The sequence below is a fragment of the Eriocheir sinensis genome, chromosome 35, assembly GCF_024679095.1.
Source record: "Eriocheir sinensis breed Jianghai 21 chromosome 35, ASM2467909v1, whole genome shotgun sequence".
NCBI classification, from domain to species: Eukaryota; Metazoa; Arthropoda; class Malacostraca; order Decapoda; family Varunidae; genus Eriocheir; species Eriocheir sinensis.
The window spans coordinates 17,724,632-17,752,431 of NC_066543.1; the positions used below are offsets into that span (position 1 = coordinate 17,724,632).

The 27,800-nt window shown below is 39.7% G+C and overlaps 2 protein-coding genes across 2 annotated transcripts; one reads left to right on the plus strand and one right to left on the minus strand.

The window, feature by feature from the left end:
* Positions 1 to 3,533: 3,533 nt before the first annotated feature.
* Positions 3,534 to 10,803, minus strand: LOC127007526 (phospholipase A-2-activating protein-like). The gene is made up of 6 exons (XM_050878666.1): positions 10,378 to 10,803; positions 6,915 to 7,102; positions 6,521 to 6,732; positions 6,137 to 6,297; positions 5,638 to 5,802; positions 3,534 to 5,239 (listed from the first exon to the last, which is right to left on the minus strand). Exons 1-6 carry the CDS (start codon positions 10,521 to 10,523, stop codon positions 3,745 to 3,747), a joined length of 2,367 nt encoding a protein of 788 aa, XP_050734623.1. The 5' UTR covers positions 10,524 to 10,803; the 3' UTR covers positions 3,534 to 3,744.
* A 3,795-nt stretch (positions 10,804 to 14,598) lies between these two features.
* Positions 14,599 to 24,359, plus strand: LOC127007527 (E3 ubiquitin-protein ligase MARCHF5-like). The gene is made up of 7 exons (XM_050878667.1): positions 14,599 to 14,775; positions 17,065 to 17,158; positions 18,308 to 18,422; positions 18,644 to 18,774; positions 19,075 to 19,265; positions 19,907 to 20,066; positions 22,439 to 24,359. The coding sequence occupies exons 1-7, from the start codon at positions 14,723 to 14,725 to the stop codon at positions 22,646 to 22,648; spliced, it is 954 nt and encodes a 317-aa protein (XP_050734624.1). The 5' UTR covers positions 14,599 to 14,722; the 3' UTR covers positions 22,649 to 24,359.
* Positions 24,360 to 27,800: the final 3,441 nt, after the last annotated feature.

The window sequence follows — 27,800 nt, forward strand, 5'->3', positions numbered from 1 at the left end:
AGCCACATTCCCACTCTGGCCTCTAATGCCTGGCTCACCCAGTGCTGCCAACCATTCATCAAACCCAACTCTCTCAACTACTGGTTATAGAGGGAGAAATATTACACAACAGTACACGTCACTTGAAACAACAGAGCATGACAACTTTTGAGCTATGGGTGACCTGGAAGTTATCAGGGATAGGGATAGTTTTTTTGTGCATTGCTTTCCCTATAATGCATCACTTGTCATCTGTGACTCCTGACCTAAGTGAAGTGAAGCACAGCATTGAGTGGGGCCTTTCCTGATGCTTTGGCAGAATGTCTGCTTTTCCGTTCTCAACCGGTGAGTGAATGAGTTTTTTGAGTCAGTCACAGAAATCATTCACTCGCCAGTTGGAAACGAAAAAGCAGACATGCCCCCATAGCATCAGGAAAGGCTGCCAAGAAGGCCTGGCGAGACCCAGAAGGCCATCGCCAAGGGTGACAAGAAGAAGCACAGGAGACAGGGCAGCTACTCCATCTACATCTACAAGATGCTCAAGCAGGTCCATCCCATGGCATTTGAGGAAATGCAGGTGTCAGGGCGGACCTGCTTGAGCATCTTGTACATGTAGATGGAGTAGCTTTCCTTTCCCCTGTGCTTCTTCTTGTCACCCTTGGCAATGGCCTTCTGGGCCTTGCCAGCCTTCTTGACACCCTTTCTTGATGCTTTGGGGGCATGTCTGCTTTTCCATTCCCAACCAGCAAGCGAATGAGTTCCATGAGTGACTTAAAAAAGTCAGTCAGGGATCTGCATTATCTGACTATATACAGACGCCCCCCACCGTTCGCGACCTCACCATTCACAGATTCGCTTATATGTGGGTAGGGTAATTGCAACACCCCCCGACGAACGCGGATGAAAACTCGCGTATACGCGGTCTGATCCTTACTAAGTGCCACTTTCAGTCACTTTCGTTTGTTTTGATCGTTACCTATGAGCGGCGATCACCGCTACAGTATTTTCACGTGAAAGTGGCCTATGGGGTAGTGGTGGCTGCAGAGGAAACGAGAGGTGTTGAGTGTGTGTGGCAAGGTTTTGGGCGGTGCTAACCCCACAGCCGCCACAACCCCATCGGCCAGTTTCACGTGGAAATAGTAAAGATTAAAACAAAGAAAAGTGACTGTGAACACAGCCCTAAATCCCAATATTATACATTTAAAAATCTTGATACTTACTGGGACCTGCCAGAACTGGTCCTTCTTAGAGACTCGAGGCTACTGCTTTGAGGAGTAAACAAACATGGCGGAGACAGGCAGCGGGGTAACGGGTATAAAGTTTGTACGTGCGTACCGCCGGGAACAGCAACAAATGGACCTTCCAAGGGCCCAGTAAACACTCAAATTAATTAATAATATACTGGATGTATATGGATATACATATGAATATTAACACAAAGGGGAGAGACGAGAATTCACTAATACTTGATGGCTGGGTGGAAGACGAGCAATATGGCGTCCTTACCTTTCAAGGGCCCAGTAAACACTGATGCCACAGGCTGAGTGCAATGTAGCCAAACTATCATACTCATGGCATTGGATTTTTTTGTAGTTTCCGACCGATAACTACCACAACAACACCACCGCCTACACACTCACACTCACCACAACCAACCACAGTGTTAAATTATTACAGTCCATATTTAATTTGTGATTTATGTGTATGTAAAACTATATAACAATGCTTAGAAATGCCTTAGAAATACATTTTTTTTATCCAATCGAGATGGTAGAACAAAACCCTATTTTCCCTATTTGATTATAGTTCCGTCGATCGCGGATTCACGGATCACGGGAATCTCATGGAACCAAATACCCGCAAACGGCAGGGGGCTTCTGTATATGTTTTTGGTACCACTCAATGCTGTTTACAGTGTATCAGGAGTCACAGAAGATGCTTGATGCATAATGGGTAAGGACAATACTCAGTGAACTATATTGTCGTGACCAGATCACCCACTAGCTCAGTAGTTCTCGAGCCCTGTGGTTTGAAGTGTGTTATGATATTTTTGCCTCTATAACAGTAGGTTGTAGGAGTTGACTTTGATGATAAGTTGGCTGAAGTGGGTGAGGGAGGGGAAAGGGGCCAGTGTGAAGACTCGTCAGCAGTAACCTCTTGTGCAAGCCTAGAAACAGCCATCACACAAAACATTTCATTAATTCCTTTAGGATGAGTTTTATATTACATATGTTGATTCAATTAGGATTCTTGTCATTTGAGATAAAATAATGTTAAGGGAGAGTTTTAAATGTTCTGGGGTGGAAGCACCAATTAACCCTTGTATATGTATTTCAACATTACACAAATAACACTTTTGCTAATGCAGGTCTCCCTCGCTTTACGATGGTTCATTTTACGATATTTTGCTTTAATGCTCGTCTTGTTTCTCATCGTTATTTAATTACATTTGGTCACTTTTATGATTGGTTCAGTCTTTGTTTATGCTATTTCATGTAGAGTGGAGCCCCGTGTCTCGAGATCATAAGAGACATTAAGAAACTTAAAAACATTGCTAGTTTGGGGGCAAACTTCAAACTAGAAAATAAAAAGATTGGAACTTCTCAGAAGTTACCTCCTTTATGCTCTACTTCACCTGCTTTCAACAATTAAACCTACATTTATATATATAAACATTAATAGGGAACAGCAAACAAAAAGTCGCCATTAAATGTGCTCTCTATTAAATAGAGAAGTTGGGAGTAAGTCAGCTTAGTGAGACCCCGAACCACACCCACCACACCATCACTGCGGTCCTCTGCAGCCAACTAGACGTGTGACAGCCTCCCTAAGCAATTAACTCCTCTCTTATTGCAGCAGCCCTGTGTCCTGTTGACCCAATAGCCATGCAACATTATGTAACTCAGATAATGAGTTGTACTACCAAGATGGCGGCGTTAGCCAAAGGCCCCACCAAGTTGTTCTTTGGTGGGGGGGCTGGGGGTGGGGGTGGCAGGACAGTTTGTAAACAAAGCAGGTGACGTAGTTATAAGTGTGTCCAGTGTCACCTCTTCTGCAGATGAGGTGACACTGGACACAACTACATTATCTGCTTTGTTTACAAACTGCCCCCCTCCCCGCCCACACAACCCTCCAAACAACAACTCGGCTGGGCCTTCAGCTAATGCCGCCATCTTGGTACAACTTATTAGCTCTGTTATGTAATGTTGTACAATGTAGCATGACTAACGGCGCCCTTCACGTACAACAAATGCTCAGGCCTTTGTGATGCACCACTCATTCCTTCTAGTCAAAAGGAATATTTTTAGTTCTGTAGATTTGGACATCTAATATGAAACTTGACTGTTTCTATCCTATCACAAGACCTGAAATCACTAGTTAGAAAAACATTAGTCACAGGAGCCCACTGTGTTTATTAATGCAAATGTACTGGTAATGTATTTTTATTCATTTTGGTAATGATTTAAATACAGTGCAGTACATAAATTACCATTATTATGCATTAAGGGTTTTAGATCACTTAATATAAGAGCCCAGGAATGTAATGCAATTAATTAAACCAGTTCATTATATATTTGTTTTGCTTCACGATCACTCTTCCAAAACATAACCAAATCATAAAGCAGGGGATACCTGAAACTGCAATTTTTAGGCACCACTTAGATGCTATTGGTGAGGTCCTACTGTACTGATTTACTAACTTCAATAAAATACACACTATAAAATACATACTACACCCATAATAATTTCATAATCCCAAAAAGACTAAAGCAGCCTGAGTATGTGACCTGCACATTCGCCAACTTTTGCAGGAGAGGTGACTGTTGACAAGGTTTGTACCACAGGCTTGAGGTCCAGTGATCCTGCTAGAGAGCGACACTGACCACAGTTGTACAGCAGAGTTCCAAGAGCCACCAGGGAACGGAACTGTGCCTCGGGATCCTTCGAGCACATTGCCACAGTCCCAGCACCACTGAGAACCTGGCATTTCTTATCAAAATTATCATTAGCTCCGAATATGACACTGTAGTTAAGAAGTACAGTTGCTGCAGCAATTTCCAAATTTTTGTTTTTGTATGGAGAGATTTCAACTGTGACAGTTACAACTTGGTCATACATTTTAGTTAGGATTGCACGCCCTGGTTCAAAGGCCGCCAAATTGGCAAAGCAGCGCAAGGCCATCAGCTGAGTGTTAGGGGGAGAAGGAGGCCTCACTAACGTGATAAGGTGTGAAACCAGCGTCTCACTACGATCACCAACTAGCCAGACACTTTGCATCCGCTCAGAGAGCAAGGCTAGTCTCAGCACATCAAGGACAGGCCAAACTTGGTCCACTGGCCATTGCAATCCTACCTCCAGTGCACCTAACTGTGCAGGGTCTGACTCATTTGGCTTTGATACTGCTTCAACCAACTTTTCTAACACATCTGGTTCAAACTGTTTATCTTTATCTAGAATATTATTAAATTCTTTTAACTTAGTAAGTATCCCAGTAGGATTACAAGCCTCAAATTGGAGAGGAATCAGTAAGGGGAAAAAGTGTGAAGCCACTGGGGACTTTGTAGCTCCTTGGGTTGTGTAGCTTGATGCCCCAGTAAAGGGATCAGCCCCAGTGGTCACTCTTGAGGTTCCACCAGGAATATATCTGCCACCTCCAGTGAAAGGGTCACTTACACCACCAGCGCCAGAGGAGCTACCAGGCTGGTACCTTGAAGCACCCGTGAAGGGATCCACTTGCTGACCTGTGCATTCAGTCCCCAAGGTTACACCTTTAGTGTTCTCCATGATGAAATTTGCTACTCTGTCCAAGAAGTCTTGTGGCAGTTCGTGTTGGTGGATGAAGCGCTGGGCAGCAAAGTAGGGTTCCTCACACACATTATAAGGGAGCTTTAGGATCGTGCCTTGATCCAGTTCAACATCAAAGACAAAATCGTACTCCTTACCTTCATGCAACACTTTGCCTGAGGTGGACGCTGATCCTCCAGCACCACCAACAACCTCCCCAACAGCTGTCCACTGCTGGCTGGCATTTGACCATGAATAACAATTAATCTTTTCTCCCTCACGAACCATTACAGTTTGTCCATCTCGTTTTCCTGGAGCAAAGAGAATTTCCTTCCCAGGGAGTTCACTTTTCTTGATCCCTCCAAGGTCCCCCACAGCCATTGTGGATTTAGCAACGCTTTCTTCAAATTCTTTGAGATCTTCAGCATTTGCCTGTCTCTCTTCGGCTCTGGTGAAAACACGACATACTCCATCACTGCAAGGGATGAACATAAAAAGCATTAAAATTAATAATTTGACAAATACAATGAAATTTAAATGAGCATTGATACTCAAAATCTGCTAAGCAATACTTTACATGAAGAAAAAATCTTAATGAAAAAATTAAAGTATCTTTACACTATTTATAATCTAATCTATCACACTGGTACATCTCTTTTTATTCTTGGTAGACCCTTGGTTAAGCATCCAATTATATAAACTAAAGTGGAATCACTGACCTCACCCTCTCTTCTCACCTCACAAAACTGCTTACACTCTACCAGTGGTATTTAACCTGCCAATAAGTCATATTAACTGTACATGCATCAACACCCTTGGCACCAAAAGGAACTGTCAAGATAGAACAAAAACTGATTACATTACAACATTTACCTTGTGCCACACACAATATCTGAGTTAGGAAGGGTCGCCACCGCCCACACAGACTGAGCAGGAACGTGAATTGTCTGCACACACTCCCCACTTGACTCCCATACCCGTAGTGAACGGTCCTCCCCACCAGTGACGAAGCCTCCATCGGGTGTCCCTATACTCACTCTGAGGGTGGTCAACAGAACAGAATTAAAAATTGAAGAAAGACTTAATTATGAACATTCTCTGCCTTGCATATTTCAAAGGAAGTGGAAAAACTTGTTATGTGTACAGGCATTATTTTTAAGTAATAGATCCAAGAAAACAATGGTAAGACATGACAAAAGGTTTAAGTAATAGAAGCACTGAAAAAATCAACATCTCAACTTTAGTTGATTAGAAACACAGATGAGGAGTGATGAGGGAAAACCCTCATAATTCTTAAGCAAATGGTAAAAATCACACAGCATATTCAAATTCATACAGCGCACTAAAGCTAAATGCCGCAGCAGTAACTTACCCATATATAAAATTAGTATGACCATAGTAAGTGGCTAATTGTTCCCCTGAGATGGACCAACGTATTACAGTGGCATCATTGGAGCAGGAGAGGAACTGTGAGGCACTGATCACTGCAAGGCCCCGCACACAGTCCTTATGGCCAGAATAGGTGGTGCATAGCTGGGGATATGACATGTGCTGAGTGACAACCTAATAACCATATAACAAAGACAGACTTACTTGAAAATAATACATTAGGCCTAAACTTAGTATAATACATGAGATGACCAGATATACTTAAAAGGCTTAAAGAAATGATCAGAAATATGGAAAACTGACAGCACTTTCACAAAAAAATTATCATAAAGCCACTTTAGTACTTCTTACAAATGTCTAGTCATACTTTTCCTTCCTTCCACAACTTTATGGTCTTGTCTGCTGAGGCCGTTAATATGCTGGGGGAGCTGGAGCCCTCGCTAGGCAGCACCACCACTGACCACAGAGGTCCTTCATGGCCCTTCAGCTCGTGGCTACAATCCCAGTTGGTCCATATTCTGCATGAGTGGTCCCACGAGCCAGATACCAGCACTCCTCTCCCCCACGCAAGGCAAGACACTACAGAGACACAAACTGACTTAACATTTTTTCCATTGAGCAGGAAATGTGAACAGAACCTATGAAAGAAATCTATATCTGATGGTAAAGTTACAGGCAAATTTCATTCACTAGTTATGCTTGTGATGGGAAACCAAACAGGATGCACAATGAGTCCTACATCCACAGCAGAGTCCCTTCACCTGTGTCAGAGTGGCCAGAGAGTGTATGGACTGCCTGCTGGCTCCTGAGGGGGAAGACCAGGATGTTTGTGTCCCTGGAGCCCGTGGCCACCAACCCCTCAGGGTGCGTGTCATCTCCGGGGAGCACACACACACTGGTCACATAGGAGGTGTGGCCGCTGTACACTTGCTCTGACTCGTACAAATTTCTGTAAAAATCAAAATGACTATGCTAGAAAATTCATTATTACACTGCCTTTCTGCCAAACACCTATCCCCTATTCTTCAACAACACTCAGCTGTCACCTTCTTCAACACTAAACATCCTCGGTCTATCCTTAACTCAAAATCTCAACTGGAAACTTCATATCTCCTCTCTTGCTAAATCAGCTTCCTCGAGGTTGGGCATTCTGTATCGTCTCCGCCAGTTCTTCTCCCCCGCGCAGTTGCTATCCATATACAGGGGCCTTGTCCGCCCTCGTATGGAGTATGCATCCCACGTGTGGGGGGGCTCCACTCACACAGCTCTTCTGGACAGAGTGGAGTCTAAGGCTCTTCGTCTCATCAGCTCTCCTCCTCCTACTGATAGCCTTCTACCTCTTAAATTCCGACGCGATGTTGCCTCTCTTTCTATCTTCTATCGATATTTCCACGTTGACTGCTCTTCTGAACTTGCTAACTGCATGCCTCCCCCTCCCGTGGCCCCGCTGCACACGACTTTCTACTCATGCTCATCCCTACACTGTCCAAACCCCTTATGCAAGAGTTAACCAGCATCTTCACTCTTTCATCCCTCACGCTGGTAAACTCTGGAACAATCTTCCTTCATCTGTATTTCCTCCTGCCTACGACTTGAACTCTTTCAAGAGGAGGGTATCAGGACACCTCTCCTCCCGAAATTGATCTTTCTTTCGGCCAGGGGGGTCGTAAAGTTCGGTTGGAGTAGTTTAAATATGCTCCCCACCAAAAAAAAAAACACGATTTTCCGGCGCATCATACATGTGGGGGAGAGGGGGGCTGTTAGGTTATAAAGTTGGGACTTTCCTTACTTTCAAGACTTGGGAATTTTCCTTCATTTAGAGATTTTTCTAGGGAAATTTTGGAAGCCCATTTTTCTGTGATTTTGGCTTCCCCCCCAAACCCCGGTTCCCCACAGTTCCCCAGGCTTGTCTTGGGGGGTAGGGGGGGGCTGGAGTGGCAAAGGGGGAGGCAGACTTCTTATAAAGTATTACCCTAATTTTAAAAAATAACGAAGGCTCATTTGGAAAATGTGTACTTGGTAAGTTATTCTTAAGGGATTAATCTGTTCACTGTTTTTTTTTTTTTTTTATTGTCCAATGATATAATCTATTGAAGTTTTAGGCAGTCAAAGTTATGGCATTTAAAGGCAATTTTTCACCGCTTTTTTTTTTGTGTGTGCCTTCCGTTTTCATGCATCGTCTTGAAGCTTAGCCCCCTACTACACTTGAGTATCCAAAAGTACACTTGATTCCTCAGTGCTAGTGTAAATCCATTTGATAAAATTCTAGTGTTTGCCCATACTCCCCCCTCCCCTCCATACAAGCCTGGGGACCTGGTGGGAATGCGGGGTTTCGGGTGGGGGATACGAAATCCATCGCATTCGCGTATTTTTTTAGTGGGGGGGTAGGGATAAAAACTCCCTACATCTAGGGAAATTCCCTAAATTTAGGGAATTTTTCCTCCCACCACCACTAAAATAAGCATTTCCGACGAATTTAGTGTTTCCCATACGGAAACCACGCACTCAGTGGATCTCCAAGCTTGTTTTGGGAGAGAACTGTAGTGAACCCACCAAACGATGCTCACCTCACCATCTGGCATGGCACCGGAGGCCATCTGTGCTCACATAAACCGCCTACACCACACTCATGCCCTCTCTAGTAGGTTGTCACCTCATCGCAAGGTTTCTGTCCTCCAAGTAGAGTCCGTGGCACCAAACACAGTGTATCTTCATTGTTTATCACTGACACAAGTAAAACCACCGGCTAACCGGGATCCGTCCAACACCGCGCCTTAAACAGTACTGCGGCTTGTGCAGGAAGTGCAGGCTCTCGAACCTCCTGCCTGAGTTGTTCGAACATGTGAATCCTTACTGACCAGATTTTGAATCTGTTTCACGGGCTCGTATTCCCAGTATACAAGGTGATTGTGAATATTGACTCCGCGCCTCCAAAATATAATAATACGCCTCCATATATCATAGTTAAAAAAAACAAAGTACTTAAAAGTAAAGAAGCCAAATTAATCCCCTTCCCTCAACGATCTTGGGGGACCTGCGTGATCTCGGGGTATTTGGATGGGGGAGCATATTTAAACTACTCCAACCGAACTTTACGACCTGCTAACGAGGGGGCTTCGCCCCCCTTGACCCCCCTGCTAACCAGGGGGGGGCACAGGGCCCCCCCCTCTTAAAGGTGCGTGTTCTAAAAAAAAAAATAACCACACGTGGTGGACCTGGTCTCACATGCGTGGGCTAATGGCTAACTAAGCGTACCATCGCTAACCTAGCGTACCGTCGGTAATAGTATTAGGTAAAGGTGCGTGTTCTAAAAAAAAAATAACCACGCGTGGTGGACCTGGTCTCACATGCGTGGGCTAATGGCTAACTAAGCGTACCTTCGCTAACCTAGCGTACCATCGGAAATAGTATTAGGTAAAGGTGCGTGTTCTAAAAAATAAATAACCACGCGTGGTACACCTGGTCTCATGCGTGGGCTAATCGCTAACCTAGCGTACCATTGCTAACCAGATCGTTGGCAACGCTGCTCATGTTGCAATTGCGTCGCCATGTAAAGACATCGTCCTTATGTATAATATGCCCTTAAGTACAATATGGAGGCGTAATATCGTATTTTCCTGGAATGTATGAAATTTCCCTACATCTAAGTAATTGTAAGGAATTTCCCTACATCTAGGGTATTCTTCAACCCCTCATAACTCAAAAACTATGCATTTGCAATGCATTTCATGTTTACCACCGCATTCCCCGAAGTCTCAATGGCCCCCTAGCCAATTTTGGTTGCGAGGGGTGAGTATGGCCAAACACTAGAATAATACCATCCATTTTATATATTGGTTGATTTTTCACTCAAAAATACGATACCTGTCCCTTAATACAGGTAAGGTTAAAAACACAGCTTTACTCCCCCCCACCTCAACCCCTCCATATAATTATATCTGAAGGAAATGTTCATCAAGAAAAAGTATAACAGGATGTCAGAAGTGTCATACTCAGCAGTGAAATGCATGAAAAAATAGATTAATACCAAAATGAATCTTCATACATTTTCTTCCATCATCTTTTGTCCATTTTAATATTTCCTCATAGACACAAATCTGGAGGGCACAGCAACCATCACCAGCCATGAAATCCGCCAATAAACCCACCAATTAAACTCCCAAACATGCATATCTCACACTGATAGTATACAGGCCTCCAGCCTGCAGCCCCCGAGGCACTCACCCCGCGGCCGCCGGGGCCCAGAGCCTGGCCGTGGCGTCCCTCGAGGCCGTCACCACCAGGCCGTCCTGGCTTGTGGCCACGGCACGCACGTCCTTGGAGTGGCCCAGCAGGTTACACCGCAGCTTGTAGCCTCCACTTCCACTCATCGTGGATACAACAGCCACTACACTTCTCCTGTTGCACTTATGAAATGGCTTGTAAACCCCCGACTTCAGTGAACACGGCCCCACGTCTGCCAGTCAGATCCTGCCAATGTTAGGTCGCTTACTCCCCGCCGCGGCGCCGAGGCCTCGACATCCACCATGACAACATGTATGTTCCTAACTTCCTATCCTCCAATTTACCTATGGAGCTTGCTATCTGAAGAACATTGAGATTTTAACTTTATTACAAAATATTTTTCCCCAGTGATTGTGCAGCCACACTTATTATAGTGTTACGTCTGATTACCGACACAACGTATACTGGATCAAAAGAGATCCTGACGTATATACATACACCTCACGAGAAAAAAAAGTACTAATTTATGGTGATTACATTATACTGCACCATAATGAAGAGAGGGATGTGTGAGTTAACATTTCAAAAAAAAAAAAATTACTTACACATGTATCCATAATCACACTCTGTACTGCCTGGGGGTCGGGATGGCATGCTCCTCCCTTCTCCTTTGTTGTTTACTTGCAACAATAAACTATAAATCAATCAATCAGGTGTGGGCTATATATGTCTCTGTTATGTTACGTACGTACTGTGCTGAGCTGCTACATTTTTTCCTAATGCTCTGAAAAATCTAAATTCTTTTCCTTCAGAACTTAAGGCCAAAATATTAATGTTAACGATTCTCTTTGTTCCTTCAATATTCTGTAAGAGTCTGAATTCTGTTTTAATGTTAATATATTCATTAGAATTAAATATAAAATTTTCTATATAGTCTCTACTTCAGAACTACAGCATATTCATTTCTCATTTTCCCCTTCAAATCTATTTCTTCAATTTAAAGTTAAAGCAATGGCTATTGGCTATATAAATTCCTTTTGGCAAGCCGATCCTTCTGTACTACCTATCTAACTTTACTCTCTCATATTTGTCTTAATTTTTTAACATATACACAGCAAATAAGAAAAGCATGCAACTTGAATAAAGTGGAGAAAGAGAGGTAACAAAGAACAAAGGAAGAGTATAAAAGAGTTGAAAAGACCTATAGGAATAAATATGCAACGATCAGTAGAGAGGAAAAAAATTGAAAAACATATTTGACAAGTGTATCAGGGAACCAAAAATGTACCATAGATTTGTCCATGGGAAACTGGAACTCAAAGAAGGAATCAACAAACTGAAACAGGACAGAGATCGAGGTTAATGAAGATGCAGTAATGCAAGCTAAAATACTGAATGAAAGGCCCTATTGGTTTTCACAATGGCAATTGATTTCATATGAAGTGAAAGGGAGTGACTAGAAACTTGATGCTGAATGACATAAAAGTATAATTGCAAAATTAGGAGGGGCCCATGCAGGGCTGGGCCTGATGACATATTATTACACCACTGGGTGTACGTGTTTGCGTGTGTTTTTGTTGTATGTATCTGTTTGCCTGTGTAATGTGATGAAATCGTGGGTAAAATGTTGTAATCATTATAACTAGCATGTTGCAAAAGTCTGCTGCGAGAGGTGCAGGGGTTGGGAGACGGGACAGTAGCAAACTCAAGTACCGTTAGTACCGGCCCGGCCTGTTACCGGTACCGAAAGGAGTAATTTTGTTTTATCTTAATGACGTTTGATGAAAGTCCTAATTAAATTTTCTGAAGAGAAAACTCTCTCTCTCTCTCTCTCTCTCTCTCTCTCTCTCTCTCTCTCTCTCTCATATATATATATATATCTATATATATATATAGATATATATATATATATGTATATATATATATATATATATATATATATATATATATATATATATATATATATATATATATATATATATATATATATATATATATATATATATATATATATATATATATATATATATATATATATATATATATATATATATATCTATATATATATATATATCTCTCTCTCTCTCTCTCTCTCTCTCTCTCTCTCTCTCTCTCTCTCTCTCTCTCTCTCTCTCTCCTGAATAAAGTGAATAATTATTTTTTCGATAGAAAAAAATTACCATACAAAGTTAATTATTACAATAACAGTATATATTAGCAAACCTTAAAAAAAGAATCGGACAAGAAGAATTATCTAATAGACAAGTTAATAAAATAATGGAGGCGGGAGGGAGGATCAAAGCGACAACATGGCGGGTGACGGGTCCGATCAGCTCGATATGATCTAATCACTTCCCTGGTGACAACAAAACTAACAACCTCCACTAACATTTACCGCTGACGTGGCTCAGGAGGCCGTGATCCCACAGCCTAAATGGCCCCCTAAAACACTAGCTCCTGAATAAGGATAATTAGGAAATTCAAAGCAGTTTCTGAAAGACATTCAGCATAAAGTGTATATATTGCAATAGTGGTAAAAACTGACAAGGGATCACCTCCATTCTGACTTTATTACACACTTTGCTGCTTACCTGTTTATATACCAATGCACAGACTATGACCAATGCCACATGTTTTTATTCCCTGTAAGAAGAATAACTTATATTTCTCTACGATACTGAGTTTGCGATGGAATTCATTTAAAAGTGGTGTCAATGGCTTCCTCGGTTAAGTAGGTTGCAGGAGACTTTGTTAAGAAAAAAAATCTTTCTCTTATAAATGAATATCAAAATTTATTTTTGGTGAATGAAATAAAACAATTACAATAAAAATTACATATACAGAAAAAAATATAGGTCGTGGGAAAATCCACAATCCAACATGTGAAGAGAGATATAATATACTATATAAATAAGTATATTCATATTTATTATAACAACGCAATATAATAGATTCTAACTCTGTCATATAAATAAAGGTCTCAGTTTGCTCTGCATTAGATGAATTTAACTATTCAATTCACCATGTGAAAGAGAGAGAGAGAGAGAGAGAGAGAGAGAGAGAGAGAGAGAGAGAGAGAGAGAGAGAGAGAGAGAGAGAGAGAGAGAGAGAGAGAGTTTATATAAGAGTGTGGAAAGGTTTATATGAGTAAGGGGAGGGTTTATAAAGCCTTAAATTATATATAAATAATAAAATAGATATAAGGTCGCTACTTCGCGGATTTTTGCCTATCGCGGGGGGTTCTGGGACCTAACCCCCGCGATAGATTACTGTATATATATATATATATATATATATATATATATATATATATATATATATATATATATATATATATATATATATATATATATATATATATATATACATAAAGAAAGAGAGAGATTTGGCTAGGCTGAATTTAAATGATTATTGTATCTTTTTAATTTCATGGTGCTACCCACACATGTACTAATAGTTGTATAATCACACTCTGTCCTGCCTGGGGGTTGGGATGGCATGTTCCTCCCTTCTCCCTTGTTGTTTACCTGCAACAATAAACTTTGTGGAGTACATCTCGATCCCTTTGTTGTATTTTACAACAATAAATATTTCAATTCAATTCATATTTACTTCCCAGAAAAACTGTAACAATGAAAATATTTGTCATAAAGTTGACATGTTCATATGTGCAGTTTCTTTGTACTTGCTTAGTTGATCAAACCTAACACTGACCAGCAAAGTTTAGACAAAACTGCCCGTATACCTCCTCCACTATAACGACACACCCTTGAGCCATTACTGCCAGCAACACATCAATAACAAATGACTGAGACTTTAGACGAATGTAGAGAATGACTCAATGACCTCGAGAGCTGCTCTCAATGTTTGTATGTGTGTTGGTCAAAAATTTACTGAGTTGGTCATAATTAACCTTACCCCCCAAACTAAATACTCTTTGGGCCATCCCTGCTAGCACATCCCACACAAACAACACAAATACACCCAAAAACACCCCCCTGGCGTAACATTATTATTATTATTATTATTATTATTATTATTATTATTATTATTATTATTATTATTATTATTATTATTATTATTATTATTATTATTATTATTATTATTATTATTATATCCAGTTGTACGGTAGGAAAATACAATTTAGAAAAAATAATGTACAAAATGTGAAACTCGCCTATACCTATTCCTTAGTTCATGGAACACAAGGTCGTGAAGGCGATAATGTTTTGGTCCCGTCACCCCTCACTCTCACCAAAACAAACCCTGAGCCTCGTCTCCCCTGACCCCTGACCTGCCCTGGTGACCCCTTAAATGAAGCCTCGGCCCCCTGCTGAACCCCGCCATGGCAGATGAAGCTCAGCAGACGGAGATACACGCGCCGCACGACGATGAAAAGTAAGAGAGGCAGCCGGGAGGTGCTTGGGACCCGCCAGCCTGTCACAGAATTGCGGCCCTAAACACCTCGACTCCGGAGTCTTTTATGGAATATTAGATTGATTTTTCGCTTTCAGATACTTAGACTCCATATCACCAGATCCTTAACCCTTTGAGGGTGGGAAGGCGCTGTATGTAAACTAATAGGTATTCCAGACAAAATATTTTACCGTCTGCTGTGGCAAAGACAAAAGGTAAGGTTGGGTGCATACATTGTAGCTGCACGTGGCAGCGGTGCTCATCTCTGTACCATTGGCCCTATGAGCCTGTGGTGCATAAAATCACATTACCCTGGAACATGAGCCACTGTGAAGTCCAGGATTGCCACAGTTTACCTTCCCCTGGCTTCCCCAGATATCCATTTATCAACCAAACCAAAAGGGAGAATGAACAATTGGGTAAGCTGCATGCCAACTGCCCAGACCGGGATTCAAACCCAGGCCCGCGGAATCATAGCCAGGCACGGTAACCACTTCTCCACCAAGGCATAGAGTATAGACAAAGCAAGTGGTTACTTTTTGTAAGTAATGATAATCCAAAAAAAACACAATCTCTGTTTTGTTTGCAAAAAGAGAGGAAGTGTAAAGATAACTGTGTCTTTAACCCCTTCCTGGCAGCAGGGCAAATGTATGTACTATCAAAAAAAAAAATCGTCTCTGTTTAGACGCTGTCGACTTTCATCCATACATGTATATATAGATTCCCCGCAAGTGGGCATTCCAGATTGACGTCTATATATAGACTCTGCCCCAAAACTGAACAAACATTTGAATCTATATGTAGATGTTATTTAAGTTTGATTGTTTATATGTATATTGATAAATTTATATGAAGGTTTAGATTCTGTATCAGTGTAATCACTGACAGTAGATGAGTCAGAATCATCAAAGTCATCCAAAAAATCAGCATCTATATCCTCAGCTACCAAAGAAGTCAATTCTTCCGGCTTGAGGTCTCTTTCTCCTTGACATGATAGACTTAATAAAATAAAATAGGAAAAAAATGCATAAATTCCCAGTGTTATCTGATGCCCGTAGCACATCCGCCACCGACAAAGCACAAGCGGTGAGTGTCCTTGAGAGGCAATGTCGGTAAGTGTCAGGGGGTTTGAGATGCCAAATAACGATTTATTTTGTTAATTTTGTTAGTAGCAAGGAATTGTCTATATATAGACCATGCTACAATCTAGTGTGGGCAAATGAGAGCAAACGTCTATATATAGACGCGCCAACAAAAAGTCCCAATTTCGAAACGTCTATATATAGATCCTCCGCCGGGAAGGGGTTAAAGGAATTGAAGTCTATGCCTTGAGATATAATGACAAAAAGAAACAATCTTGTTGGCATCCCTGCTTACATTAATTTTTTATCTTTTTTTCTGATCCCAAGGTTTAAGATTAAGTAACCAATTTCTTTGCTCTCCTCATGATAGAATACAGTTATCTCAAAGCTAACCTCCATACATCTGTACTTCTCTCTTGATGCAGAGGTCACCACTTAAGCCTATCCCTATTTAGTTCCTGAGGATTTGCCAGAACTTACATAATTATTTTTATTATTATCATTATTATTATTATTATTATTATTATTATTATTATTATTATTATTATTATTATGGTATTATTATTATTATTATTATTATTATTATTATTATTATTATTATTATTATTATTATTATTATTATTATTATCATCATCCTTATTATTATTATTATTATTATTATTATTATTATTATTACACAGGCGCTGCCTTGTACAGGCCTACCGGCCTCTTGCAGACTCCCTCCATACTTATGTTCTTTTGTTCTTTTTATTATTATCCTTATTATTATTATAATAATTATTATTATATTTTTAGTAGTATCAGCATAAGTAGTAGTAGTAGTAGTAGTAATAGTAGTAGTAGTATCATGAAATTAGTTCTTACTGACAAAAATGTATAATTCTACTTTAATTCTACTTTGCTAGACTTTCCAAACTATTTTCCAGAGCTCTTTGAACTTGATGGACATAGAAGAGTTCTTTAAATTTTCTGAATGATTATGTATATTTTAGTCATTCTACTGGGAGATACTTGAATTTTAATACTTAGATTAGAAGATTGATATAAGAGAAGTGTTTGCTGATAATATCTTCATTGAACCTTTCAAATGGTTTAGTGCCTGTTATATTTTGGGTTATTGTAAGACATTTTGCAAGTAGTGGAGACCTGTGTTCATTTGCATTCTTATAACTAGCATTTCTTGTGGCAGCAAGCGGTATTGCTGGGTGTGCTATGCTAGTGATGAGGATGATGAGGCAGCTCCCTGGGTCAAGCCTTGCAAGTGCCGTGGAACCACAAAATGGGTAAGCTACTCCATTCTTTTTATGACATCACTGTTGTTATTGTTACCATTAGCAACTAAACCTTCTGCCACATATTGAAAGAAAAATCATCATTCTTAAGATATAAAACATATATATAATATTTCAAGGTACATTTTCATTCTTAACCCATTCAGACTTTTGCCTTTCACACTAATCTTCAAGGATTGTCTAATGTCCAATGATTTAAATCAGTGGGGGACATGGCAAGCTGTTAGAAATTATACATTTCTATATAATGTTAGGAATCTGAATTAAGAAAAACTTGCATCACTCACTCAGTCATGTGAGAAAATATTTGTTTTTCATTGATTACATCGACAATAAAACTTTAACAATTACATAATATGATGATCTTTTTTCAAATTGATAATACGTAATTTAAGATTTTACACGTTCAGTCCCTGTCTATGTGACAGGCGCTGGACTGAGCTGCTGACTAGACGTGTTCAGTATGTGTCCATGTGCTGTCGCTTTGCAAGTGGTGATAGTGACGGGAGACGTATATTTTTTTTTACCTTTTATTTGGCAGGGTGGGGTTTGGGAGAAAAATGAAGGGGAGCCACAAGGATGTTGAAAATTCTTAAAAGGGGGAAAGGAGTAAAAATTTTGAGAAACATTAATTTAAATAGACCTGAGTTACCTGCACCTAACTCAGATTAGTAGGTTAGTGTGGCAGTCATGAGAGGGGTATGTCAGGTGAGCTGGTTTGTAAATAGCTGTGTTACCAGTAACTAACAAGTAACATCTACTTGTGTCAAGGCCCTCTTGTTCACAATTCCTAGGTGCAACATATGAATTCTATTAATTACATCTCTTCAACTAGACCCACACTCATTTGATAGTATGTGTGGAATGTTAAAGAGATGCATTGTGATTAGTTAATAATGAGCTGAGATATCTATAACCCTTCCTCTCATATGATGCTGATAAATCCTTGACTGCTGCTTTTGTTTCAGAGGCAAGTACTTGACCACTTGGTCTGTCTTACTGCTAAACCTTCTCTATATCTAGCTCTACGTTATCTGTGTATGAATGTAAAACAGTGGAGAAATGTCATGTACATATCTCCTGTAAGATTTCTGATGTTGATCATGTACACTGGTATGGTTTTGTTATTGTTGTGCTCAGGTGCACCAGTCATGTCTGCAGCGGTGGGTGGACGAAAAACAGAAGGGCAACTCTACCGTCAAGGTCAATTGTCCCCAGTGTGGTGTGGAGTACTTCATTGCCTTCCCTAATATGGGTGAGTCACTGCACTAAAACATGGAAAAGTTTTACTGTTTCAAGCTGTCTCCATTTATTACTTTTTTCCCATATAGGGTAGTACATAGTAATGATAATTGGTAATTACCTGCAGTGATTATTTCTCTTCTTTTATATTTTAAAGCTTGTATTTTAGAGACTGATTTCCCACTTTCTTTACCAAGGAATGATGAGCAGTGTTCACTTTTCACATCCCTGCAGGTCAGTTAATGCTGTTCTTGGACAGAGTGGATGCATTCATATACAAAGTCTGCCCTTTTGTGGCTGCTGGTGTAGTGGTTGGCTCTATCTACTGGACTGCAGTGACCTATGGGGCTGTCACTGTCATGCAAGTATGTGTAGAGGATGATTGAAAATTACAGAATTCCATATTCCTTTTGTGCCTGTCAGGAGATTCAAAGTGAGGCTTGGGAAGTAGGCTGGCAACCTTGTGCCTTGTGGAATTTTATACTCCACAACACAAGAGACATGCAGTACATAGTAGTTTATTGAGTATTATTAGCCATAAGTTATTGTAAACCAAGAGTTATTGTAATACTGAACAATCTGCCATACAGAACAAGTTGTAGATACCATTTATTATTGACTAGCCTCTGCCCTTTGACTTGTTAATAAGAGGGTGGTGGTGGCAGGTGGTAGGCTATCAAGAGGGCATGACACTGATGGAGCAAGCTGATCCGCTGGTGCTGCTAGTGGGGCTGCCCACCATCCCCATCTTCCTCATCCTGGGCAAGATGGTCCGCTGGGAAGATAAAGTCTTGAGGCTTATCAGAGCATCCGTTCAAAGACTTCCACTTCTCAAGTACCTTTTGCCAGCCTTCAGGTAAGTTTGTTTGTTTGTTCGTTTTTTCATTCATTTGAATCATCCGAGGCATTGCATCCCCCTATTAGCCTTATTCAGATTCAGATTCAATAAAGGTTTTAATTAACCCTTTCCATCCGTGATGCAGACGTCGGCGTCACAGTATGGGAAGGGTCAAAAGGAAATGGAAGAGGATTAATCCTCATCTAAACCTCTCAGTCCTCCTCTAAATTCCTCTTAATCCTCTTCCATTTCCTCTTAAGAGGTTTAGAAGAGGATTAAGAGGAAATGGAAGAGAATTAAGAGGTTTAGAAGAGGACTAACGGTGATGCCGTCGGACGCCGATGTTGACATCGACGGAGTGAAGGGGTTAAAATTAATGACATGAAACAGTTTGGCCTCATTATTTTTTATCATTATGCCTCTCTTGGTTTTCTGTTTTTACTTAGTCTTATTTTTAAAACAAGATGAACTTACTTAAGTTTGAATTTGTGGAAAATGAGAATTATATTCATGACAAATTGAATTATCTACTATTTTTATTTTATTGCACTCCTTAATTGTTTTCATTATGCACAAATTTAGTGGCTACTATGATCTTCATCCTCAAGCTTTCCTTTACTGATAGGAAAAACCTAACTCTGTGCTCCTGGTGTGGACAGGTATGAAGAGCCTGCCGGAGTGAGCACCACAGCCGTGATTAGTGACCCAGTCAATGCCACAAGAGTTTTGTGCGGGGCGCTCTCCCTCCCCACCTTGGCCACCACAGTGGGCCGCCTCTTCTTCCCAGCAGCCCAAGACAACCTCACAAGAACACTTCTAGTGAGTGCCAATTTAGAACTTGTCAGTGTTACACTTCTAAGTACAGTCAAACCTCGGTTTACGAGTGCCTTACTTTACGAGTGTTTTGATATATGAGCAATAAAATCCCACAAAAAATGCCTTGATTTATGAGTGGGGACTTAGTATATGAGCATCCTTTTTTTTTTTTTTTTTTTTTTTTTGCCACCCCCTGGGTGGGGACACGGGCTATATGGCAACTGTCATGGTCAAGCACGTACGTTCCTTCGAGGAGGGACCACAAACCCTTGCCGGGTGACGGCTCATGAAGGGGAGGGGAGGATGCTGATAGACCGACTCTATCGGCTGACATCAGCCTACCCAACCAAGTCGGTCTTTCGACGGGGACTGGCTTGTCTCTTTGTACATGTCAAAGACGTTAGCGTGGGTTCCCTTTGTTTGCTGCAAGATGAGAGTGCTCAGATCAGAAAACTATGGGAATAGAGCCTCAGTTAGGGCTGCCACCTTGATGTAAAACAAATAAACACAACACCACATCCTCCAATACAGAACGAATCCATATTTTAAGGAACTGATGGCAACCCTAAAATTTCTCTGGCGTGCCATGACTGACAGCTGCTGCCCGCTGCTAATGAAGGCAAGAGGAAGGGGGAAGAGATGTCACGTAACTTATTTCACATGTATTTCAGGACGACCCTTGACTAACATAATTTTATGGACTGTTTGTGTGGTTCACCGAAAAATGCACTCACTACATTTTTAAAATACTGAATTTTATCTGCTTAACCATTCAAACAGGCAAATACGGAACAAATGCCGTTCCGTATTTTAAGGAAAGTGTGGCAAATTTGCAACCCTAAGGCGTCATCTGGCGATACATGGCCTTCTTGAACAACCCCCTATTCTTCAGACTGTTTATCACCTCCCTCCCTCAATCCGCCAGAGCGCTCTATATTGTCCATATGATTGGATGAACCAATACTATTTCTCATTTTGTCACTCATCAAGGACAACACGTGTTAATTTAGTCACAGTTATGGGATCTGCAGTTCATTAGGAGTATTTCAGTAGCTACTTAGCGTCATTGTATGCAACGGAGTTTCTTAAAACGTCCTTTTTCTCTACAAAATACTGACAAATGGCATCATTTCAATTTCTTGTTTCTAACGATGACGATGATGTTTTCATACCAGGAAGTTCTTATTTTTCATACAATGATGCTTTAAAATGGTCAGTGGTGCAAGAGTAACACAGCAGTAACCTCGCGAACTCTATGTCCACCCCAACCCTGCAGGGTTACCCATAGTAAGCTCAGGAAATGGTCATTGCCATAGGCCTATGGAGGTGCGGGCAGCAAGACAGTGGTCGTATCCAGCCCCGCCACGGCTTGCGCAGGACCCCCGATTCTTGCCAAGAATTGGGGGGAATTCTTTAAAATCTGACACACCAGAACAGGAAACGCAGGAATTTTGCAAGATTTTGGGTTAATTCTTGCTCAGTCTAGGATAATTTTTGACTGCCAGATGACAGCTCTAGTCTCAGTACGCGTTGTAAAATAGTAGAGATAGCATCTGTGCGCTCGTGTCATGTTTTCAGTACTACAGTGTGTTTTCAGCACTACAGTGTGAGTTCTTTGTGCTTTAACGATGTCCCCCAGAAAGATAGTTAAAAGGGATGGTGCTGCAAAGAAGAAAACAGGAAAGGTGAATACTATGCACGCAACAGGAACGGGGGCGAGCCTCGGCATCTTGTATGCCTTCCTGGACGTGACTGACTCCTGTTCACCCTCCATCTCAGACAATACGTCAGGTTAGCTTTACATTGGTGGTCGAATGTAGTTCTGGTGCCTCGAGAATAGGGAAACTGCGGCTGCTAAACCCCGGGGCGAAGCCTTTCCCTCTAGCATGGTTAGCGATTGCAGGAGTCTCCGTAACAACCGTAACACATTGATTTGTGTTTCATATTTTTATCATCGCTATTTGTTGGTAAAATTACTTTAATTCTGTAAAAAATAACATGTAAAATGATTTTTATATAAATATTTTTTTGAGGTATGGGACGCATTAATGGAATTTACATTAATTTCAATGGGGAAATTTGTTTTGGTTTACGAGTGTTTTGGTGTGCGAGCAATATTCCGGAACGAATTAAGCTCATAAACCGCGGTTTGACTGTACTGTGGATATAAGGTAACACAATTCCCAGGTTTTAAGAACACTACATGGAGAACACTGAAGGAGAGAACATGAAATATCAAAAGTACAGAGCAGCAAGCCACATTTTACCAGCAACACCATACTAAAGATAAATAATAGTGAAAACCGATTACAGTAAAATCCCTAGGAATACATTTGCAGGCACTTCTGAGATGTTCCCATCAAATTTAATTTCAGGGTGGAGCTTCCTTCCTAGTGGTGAAGGGACTGTTCAAGGTGTACTACAAGCAGCAGCAACATGTGATGCAGAGCAGACGCAAGATCATTGACTACCCACAAGACCCCTCCACCCCACACCCGCCCCCCTCACAATCCCCCGCCCCAACTCAGCCCCCTGCCACCAGCCAAGGGACTGAGCAACAGTACTTACAACAGCAACAACAGTGAGACAAAATTTTCAAGTTATTAGTTTTTCTTGGCAATATAAGTTTGTATGATTGATGGTCACTCTTGTCACTCATAAGGAATCACAGAGTTCCTCTTAAGAAAATTGTAATAGGGAACATGGCCCTCATACTTACTACTGTTCACAGTTTTTAGCCCTAATATTAATTTCCATATTTTACAAATGATAACAAATTGTCTTCTAGACCAATACCTGTTCCTAATTAATAAGTTATGACATACCAAACAAGACTTTTTATAAGATCAAAACTAGCTTATATAAAAGTTAGATTTTTAAATATCTTTGAACCATGAAATGCTCTATTGCCTGCATGTTACATTATTCAACGTGCTCGTTACATCGCTAGAACTATTACCCAGTTCAGCTTACTGTCGGTCTCCACTTGACAGATATCCACACTGATTTTGTTTCAATACTAACAGCCTTACTTGCTATATCTTTTGTTTTTCTTAATAGCAAAAGCAAAACCATCATTCTCTCTCAGATATGAAAATAAGATTCTTGCATAAACAGGAGGTGGAGGTAAAACTACAGAAACAACACACACACAAAAAAGTAAAAAAGTAAAAAAGAGGAAAATTGCATAGTGCAGTGAGGGACATTACACATTCATTCCCTTCCAAAGCACATCTTCAAAGCACAGTTCCAGCAATGCAATGTAAACATAAATTATTACTGTGTTCTGGTTAAAATGTCACTTTCATTGCCTGTATAGAAGTGACACATCTATAAAGCCAGGCAGTACATGTCCATCTTTATACATGTAACACATCACGATACAGGCTGTACAGCAGCATCTCAGATGTAAAACATCAAGGAAATTTGCATGTGATCACTAAAAGTCTTTGCAATAATGACTTGCAGACTAAGCTGCTGGGATGGCCATAGATTTACATGTACATACTTGTCTGGAAATTGGAGACCTTCAGTACATAGTTTTAAGATGAACACCATAGTGTGGTTTATACTAAGCTAAAAGGCTCTTTAATGTTTTTTTACAACAAAGGAGGCATATTTATATTTTTTTTATATATGTATACAACAGGGCCTTTATATATTCTTTTTCCCACTATGTAGAGATTGTTTTCTGATCTGACTGGGATCCAGATTTTTCAGAATTAGGCTGAATAAAAAACTTCACATAAACATTAAAATATTCAAATTTAAAGGAAAGAAAAATTCCTTGATATATTTAATTTTACTTGAACAAAAAATATTGGCACAATTTTTCAAAGTGAAACTTATCTGATTCATATTTATCTTATATCTTATTTTTATGCCTTTGGGACTGGAAAGTGGTGCAGCTACAGGCTTAGTATGATTTATGGTGAACCAGCAGCCATGAGAAAATGCCAGTAATGTAAAATATGAAAAGGTCATTAAGATTATTCACTGGGTAAATCAAATAATACTAAATATATACTAGGCTTCAAATGATGTAAGACTTTTCTTTGAGTGATTTTTATGGTACATGCACTGACCACACCTTTGCTGGTTATTGTATGTACCTAATATACCTGAAACCACCTTCAATATTGAACTATATTCTTGTTGATTACGTAAGTAGATACTCCTTGTACATAAAATAATATATTGATACAAGGGAATTAACTTTTTATGCATATAGCTGAGTGTGACTTGCCAATATAGAAGTGATGTACTGTTAAGTTTCTAAATAACAAAAAAACAATTTTTCTTTTCTTTTCTTATCCTTTTTCAGCAATGTAGTAGTATTAGGAACTGGCTACTTTATTGCCTATCATTATATACAAGCAATATTGCATATTCCTCCAATACAAATGAGGGGAGATCATAACCAACATTTTGAGAGGAAACTTTTGTGCTGAAATGGGTTCCCTTGATATTTTAACTGGATCCCTCTCAATCCTATGCCCATTGAAGCCATTAGGTGGACATTTTTTTAAGAGAAATGGGCTGGAACCCAATGTGATGGGTGTGCTCTTTTCCTGGTAAGTTGTGGGCTGAAAACTAAGGTGATTAGGAAATTTTTTGTAAGTCATGTTTTCTTTTTGTCCTAGACTTTTAAATTTCTTCTTATTTTTTTAATTTCTAAATCTTCTTCATTATAATTCCTATCAACTCTAAACTTTGTTTTTTAAAAAAACGGCAATTGTTTTAAAATTAATGAGCATGAGCTCCAAATTATAATTAAGTCTCTTCCACACATGATGAATTCTTCATTCCATAGGGAAATCCTTCATCACCACTGAAATCACAAAACACTAAAGTTTTCCATCCACAAACACATATTTTTAGCTAACACAAGCACATACAATAAAACAGAAGAATCCATTAACTCTCTGTGAGTGGACTACTAGACTAACACTGATAAAGGGCCTGTTCAAGGCCCAAGTGGATAATGTAAACAAGAAGAGGGAGGCACAAATGTGTAAAGGTAGTTATTCAAATGAATCATTTACCATGGACCCGATATTCATTAAGTGTGGACAAATGATATGCTTAAGTTCAAAATATAATAAAGAAATTTGGAAAAATAATGCATTGCTGCAAGAAAAATTAAAGGTGAATGTGGTAAGTTTGGTGCAAATGCGACTGCGCGTTATAATGTGCTGGCTGGCAAATGTTGGTTGGTGGCTATTAGGCAATTGGCAATCCCTTTTGGTTCCAATGTTTTCCGCTTTTAACCTCGCATAATCTATCCTTTTTGCAAAATTCCCCTATGTCTCTAACTACGAAGTTAATTATCAGCACTGCTCTCAGACTCTGTATAAGACTCAGGGAAAGCTAAGCCCGTTCTGGGCTATCAGACTGGAGTACCTCAATATAACTATATACATAATACATATACAGTATGTTATCAAATAGGTTATAAAATGTGTTAGATTTAACAGTGTTGTAAAACAGAGGTTGGAATTTAGAAATTTTAGAGGTTAATTTTAGAAAAATATTATCACTGAATAACCCCTATAATCTTATGATGAAGAACATATATATGAATAAACATTATATGTTAGCTTTTGTGAAAGAACAATATATCATGTATGATGAATCATTGGGTAATATGACAATGATGTCCGAGTAGACCTTGTCCAGAGTGAAGATGGTAGCCTCAAGGAGTCAGGCAAAGACTTCGCATGAGGAGTGTGTGGGTCTGGGATGGCAGACTCTGGTCAACTGTTCAAAACAGGGGTAGGGAAGTTTGGTTAATGATGAAGAGACCACCAGTATGTTCCAGCTTAATAAAACCCCCTCCACAAAGGCTCCCTAATCCAAGACCCTCCCTCACCCTCTTAAAATCATCTAGTAGATCTTTCCCCCTCTCATCACATCATTTCACCCCCTATCATATCTCCACTGAGGTTTCTGTCCTTCTTCTCCTCTGTTCCTCTCTCATCATACCCTGCTTCCTCTCCATCTTCCTCTCCACTCTCCACACCACTTCCTCACTTCCACACTTCACATCCATTTTTTCCACCCTCTCACATTCATTCATCATTCATTCCATCCATCACACCCAAACACTCATACACACTCATTCCATTTAACCCCACCATATTTCATACACCATTTTCATACTTTTCATCACACACCTTACTCCCTTCATCATACTACATTCATTCTACATCTCAACTTTCATCTTACCTCCGTATTTCCTCTTCCCTCATTCATTGTAATGTCTCTTGTCTCTCACCTTTTTTTCTCCTTGCACACACATAACTTTGTCTCCTTTTGTACCACCATGCTTACATAATTTTCAATTTCTTCACCATTCATTGCATTTTTCCATTTCTTCCATTTCTTTATGGGCATACAAAACCACCATGCCAATCCACCCTCTATGGGCATACAAAATCCACAATTCTACTTCTAGCTTTTGATTTTCTTTTCTTTTTACCTTGTTTACAAAAACACTGAACAACTTTATTGTCAACAATTTTTGTCTGCATTCTCACCGTGCATCATCATACAAAGATTGAAATAAAACATCACTTCCTTCCCCAGCTTCCCCTTTTTAGCCTTCCTTTTTTACTTACTCTTCTTCATCTAACTGTGCCTTAATTAATAACACAATACCATCCATATAATATGAATATAATAACACCATCTTAATAACTCTTAATCTAAGCCACTTTTATCTCAAATAATCACTTGTTTTCACACTAATTTTGACACATGCAGCAACATCATTAAATAAAAAGACACAAAATATCCTACCAACTTTTTTGACAAAACCAAATGCGTACCAATAAAACCAATGACAATCTCCTTTAGCTGTCCATCTGACTCCCATATAAAGGCTTTACTTAGTATCAGAGACTCAAACCTCTATAGCTCCCCCCTCTCCCTCCCCCCCCCTCAACACCAACCCCCCCACACCTTCCCTCCCTCCCCATACTTCCATCCATTTAGTAACATCATCTCTCCACCACACTCTCCTTTCTGCTGTATAATTCCTAATGTGCCTTCCATCAATTTTTCTTTTTTAATCTTTTTTTTTTTTTGCTTGCTTCTTTTTTTTTTTTCTTTTTTTGTTCATTCATTATTCATTCATTTGTTAATACCTAATATAATATAATAATATATGGCATCCTGCAAAACAATGTGAAAGAATGAAGAAAGAATCAGATCAGACTTAAGACACCAAAAATGTTGATCAACAATGTACATCAATTGATAAAAATATCTTAGAAAATATAAAAAAAAAAAAAAAAAATTATTTATTTATTCTTAGCAGCACATGAATGAATAACTATTACAGCAATCCTAATACTTTCAAACTTCAATTATAAAGATACAAGAATATATAAACACTGAAATTAAGTAAATTATCTTTGCTCAATAAACTGCTTTCCTTGAACTTCCATCTTTCATTATCATTCATGTAATAAGTATCATCATATCCTTAATGCATTTCACCAATTCACTTAACGGCTTTACTCAGCTTCTTTGGAACATTTCCCTGTAACATTATTGTAGTAATTAAAGTAGTGCTGATACACATAGGTTATGAACATTCAGACATGACAATTCAAACTGTGACAATACTTGTGATTGATAGCAAGTAAAATGTTCTGAAACCTAAATTCTTCAAGCTGTATCTGGCAAGTTTTTTTTTTTCCATTAAACTAAAAAAAATCTTAGAACCAAATT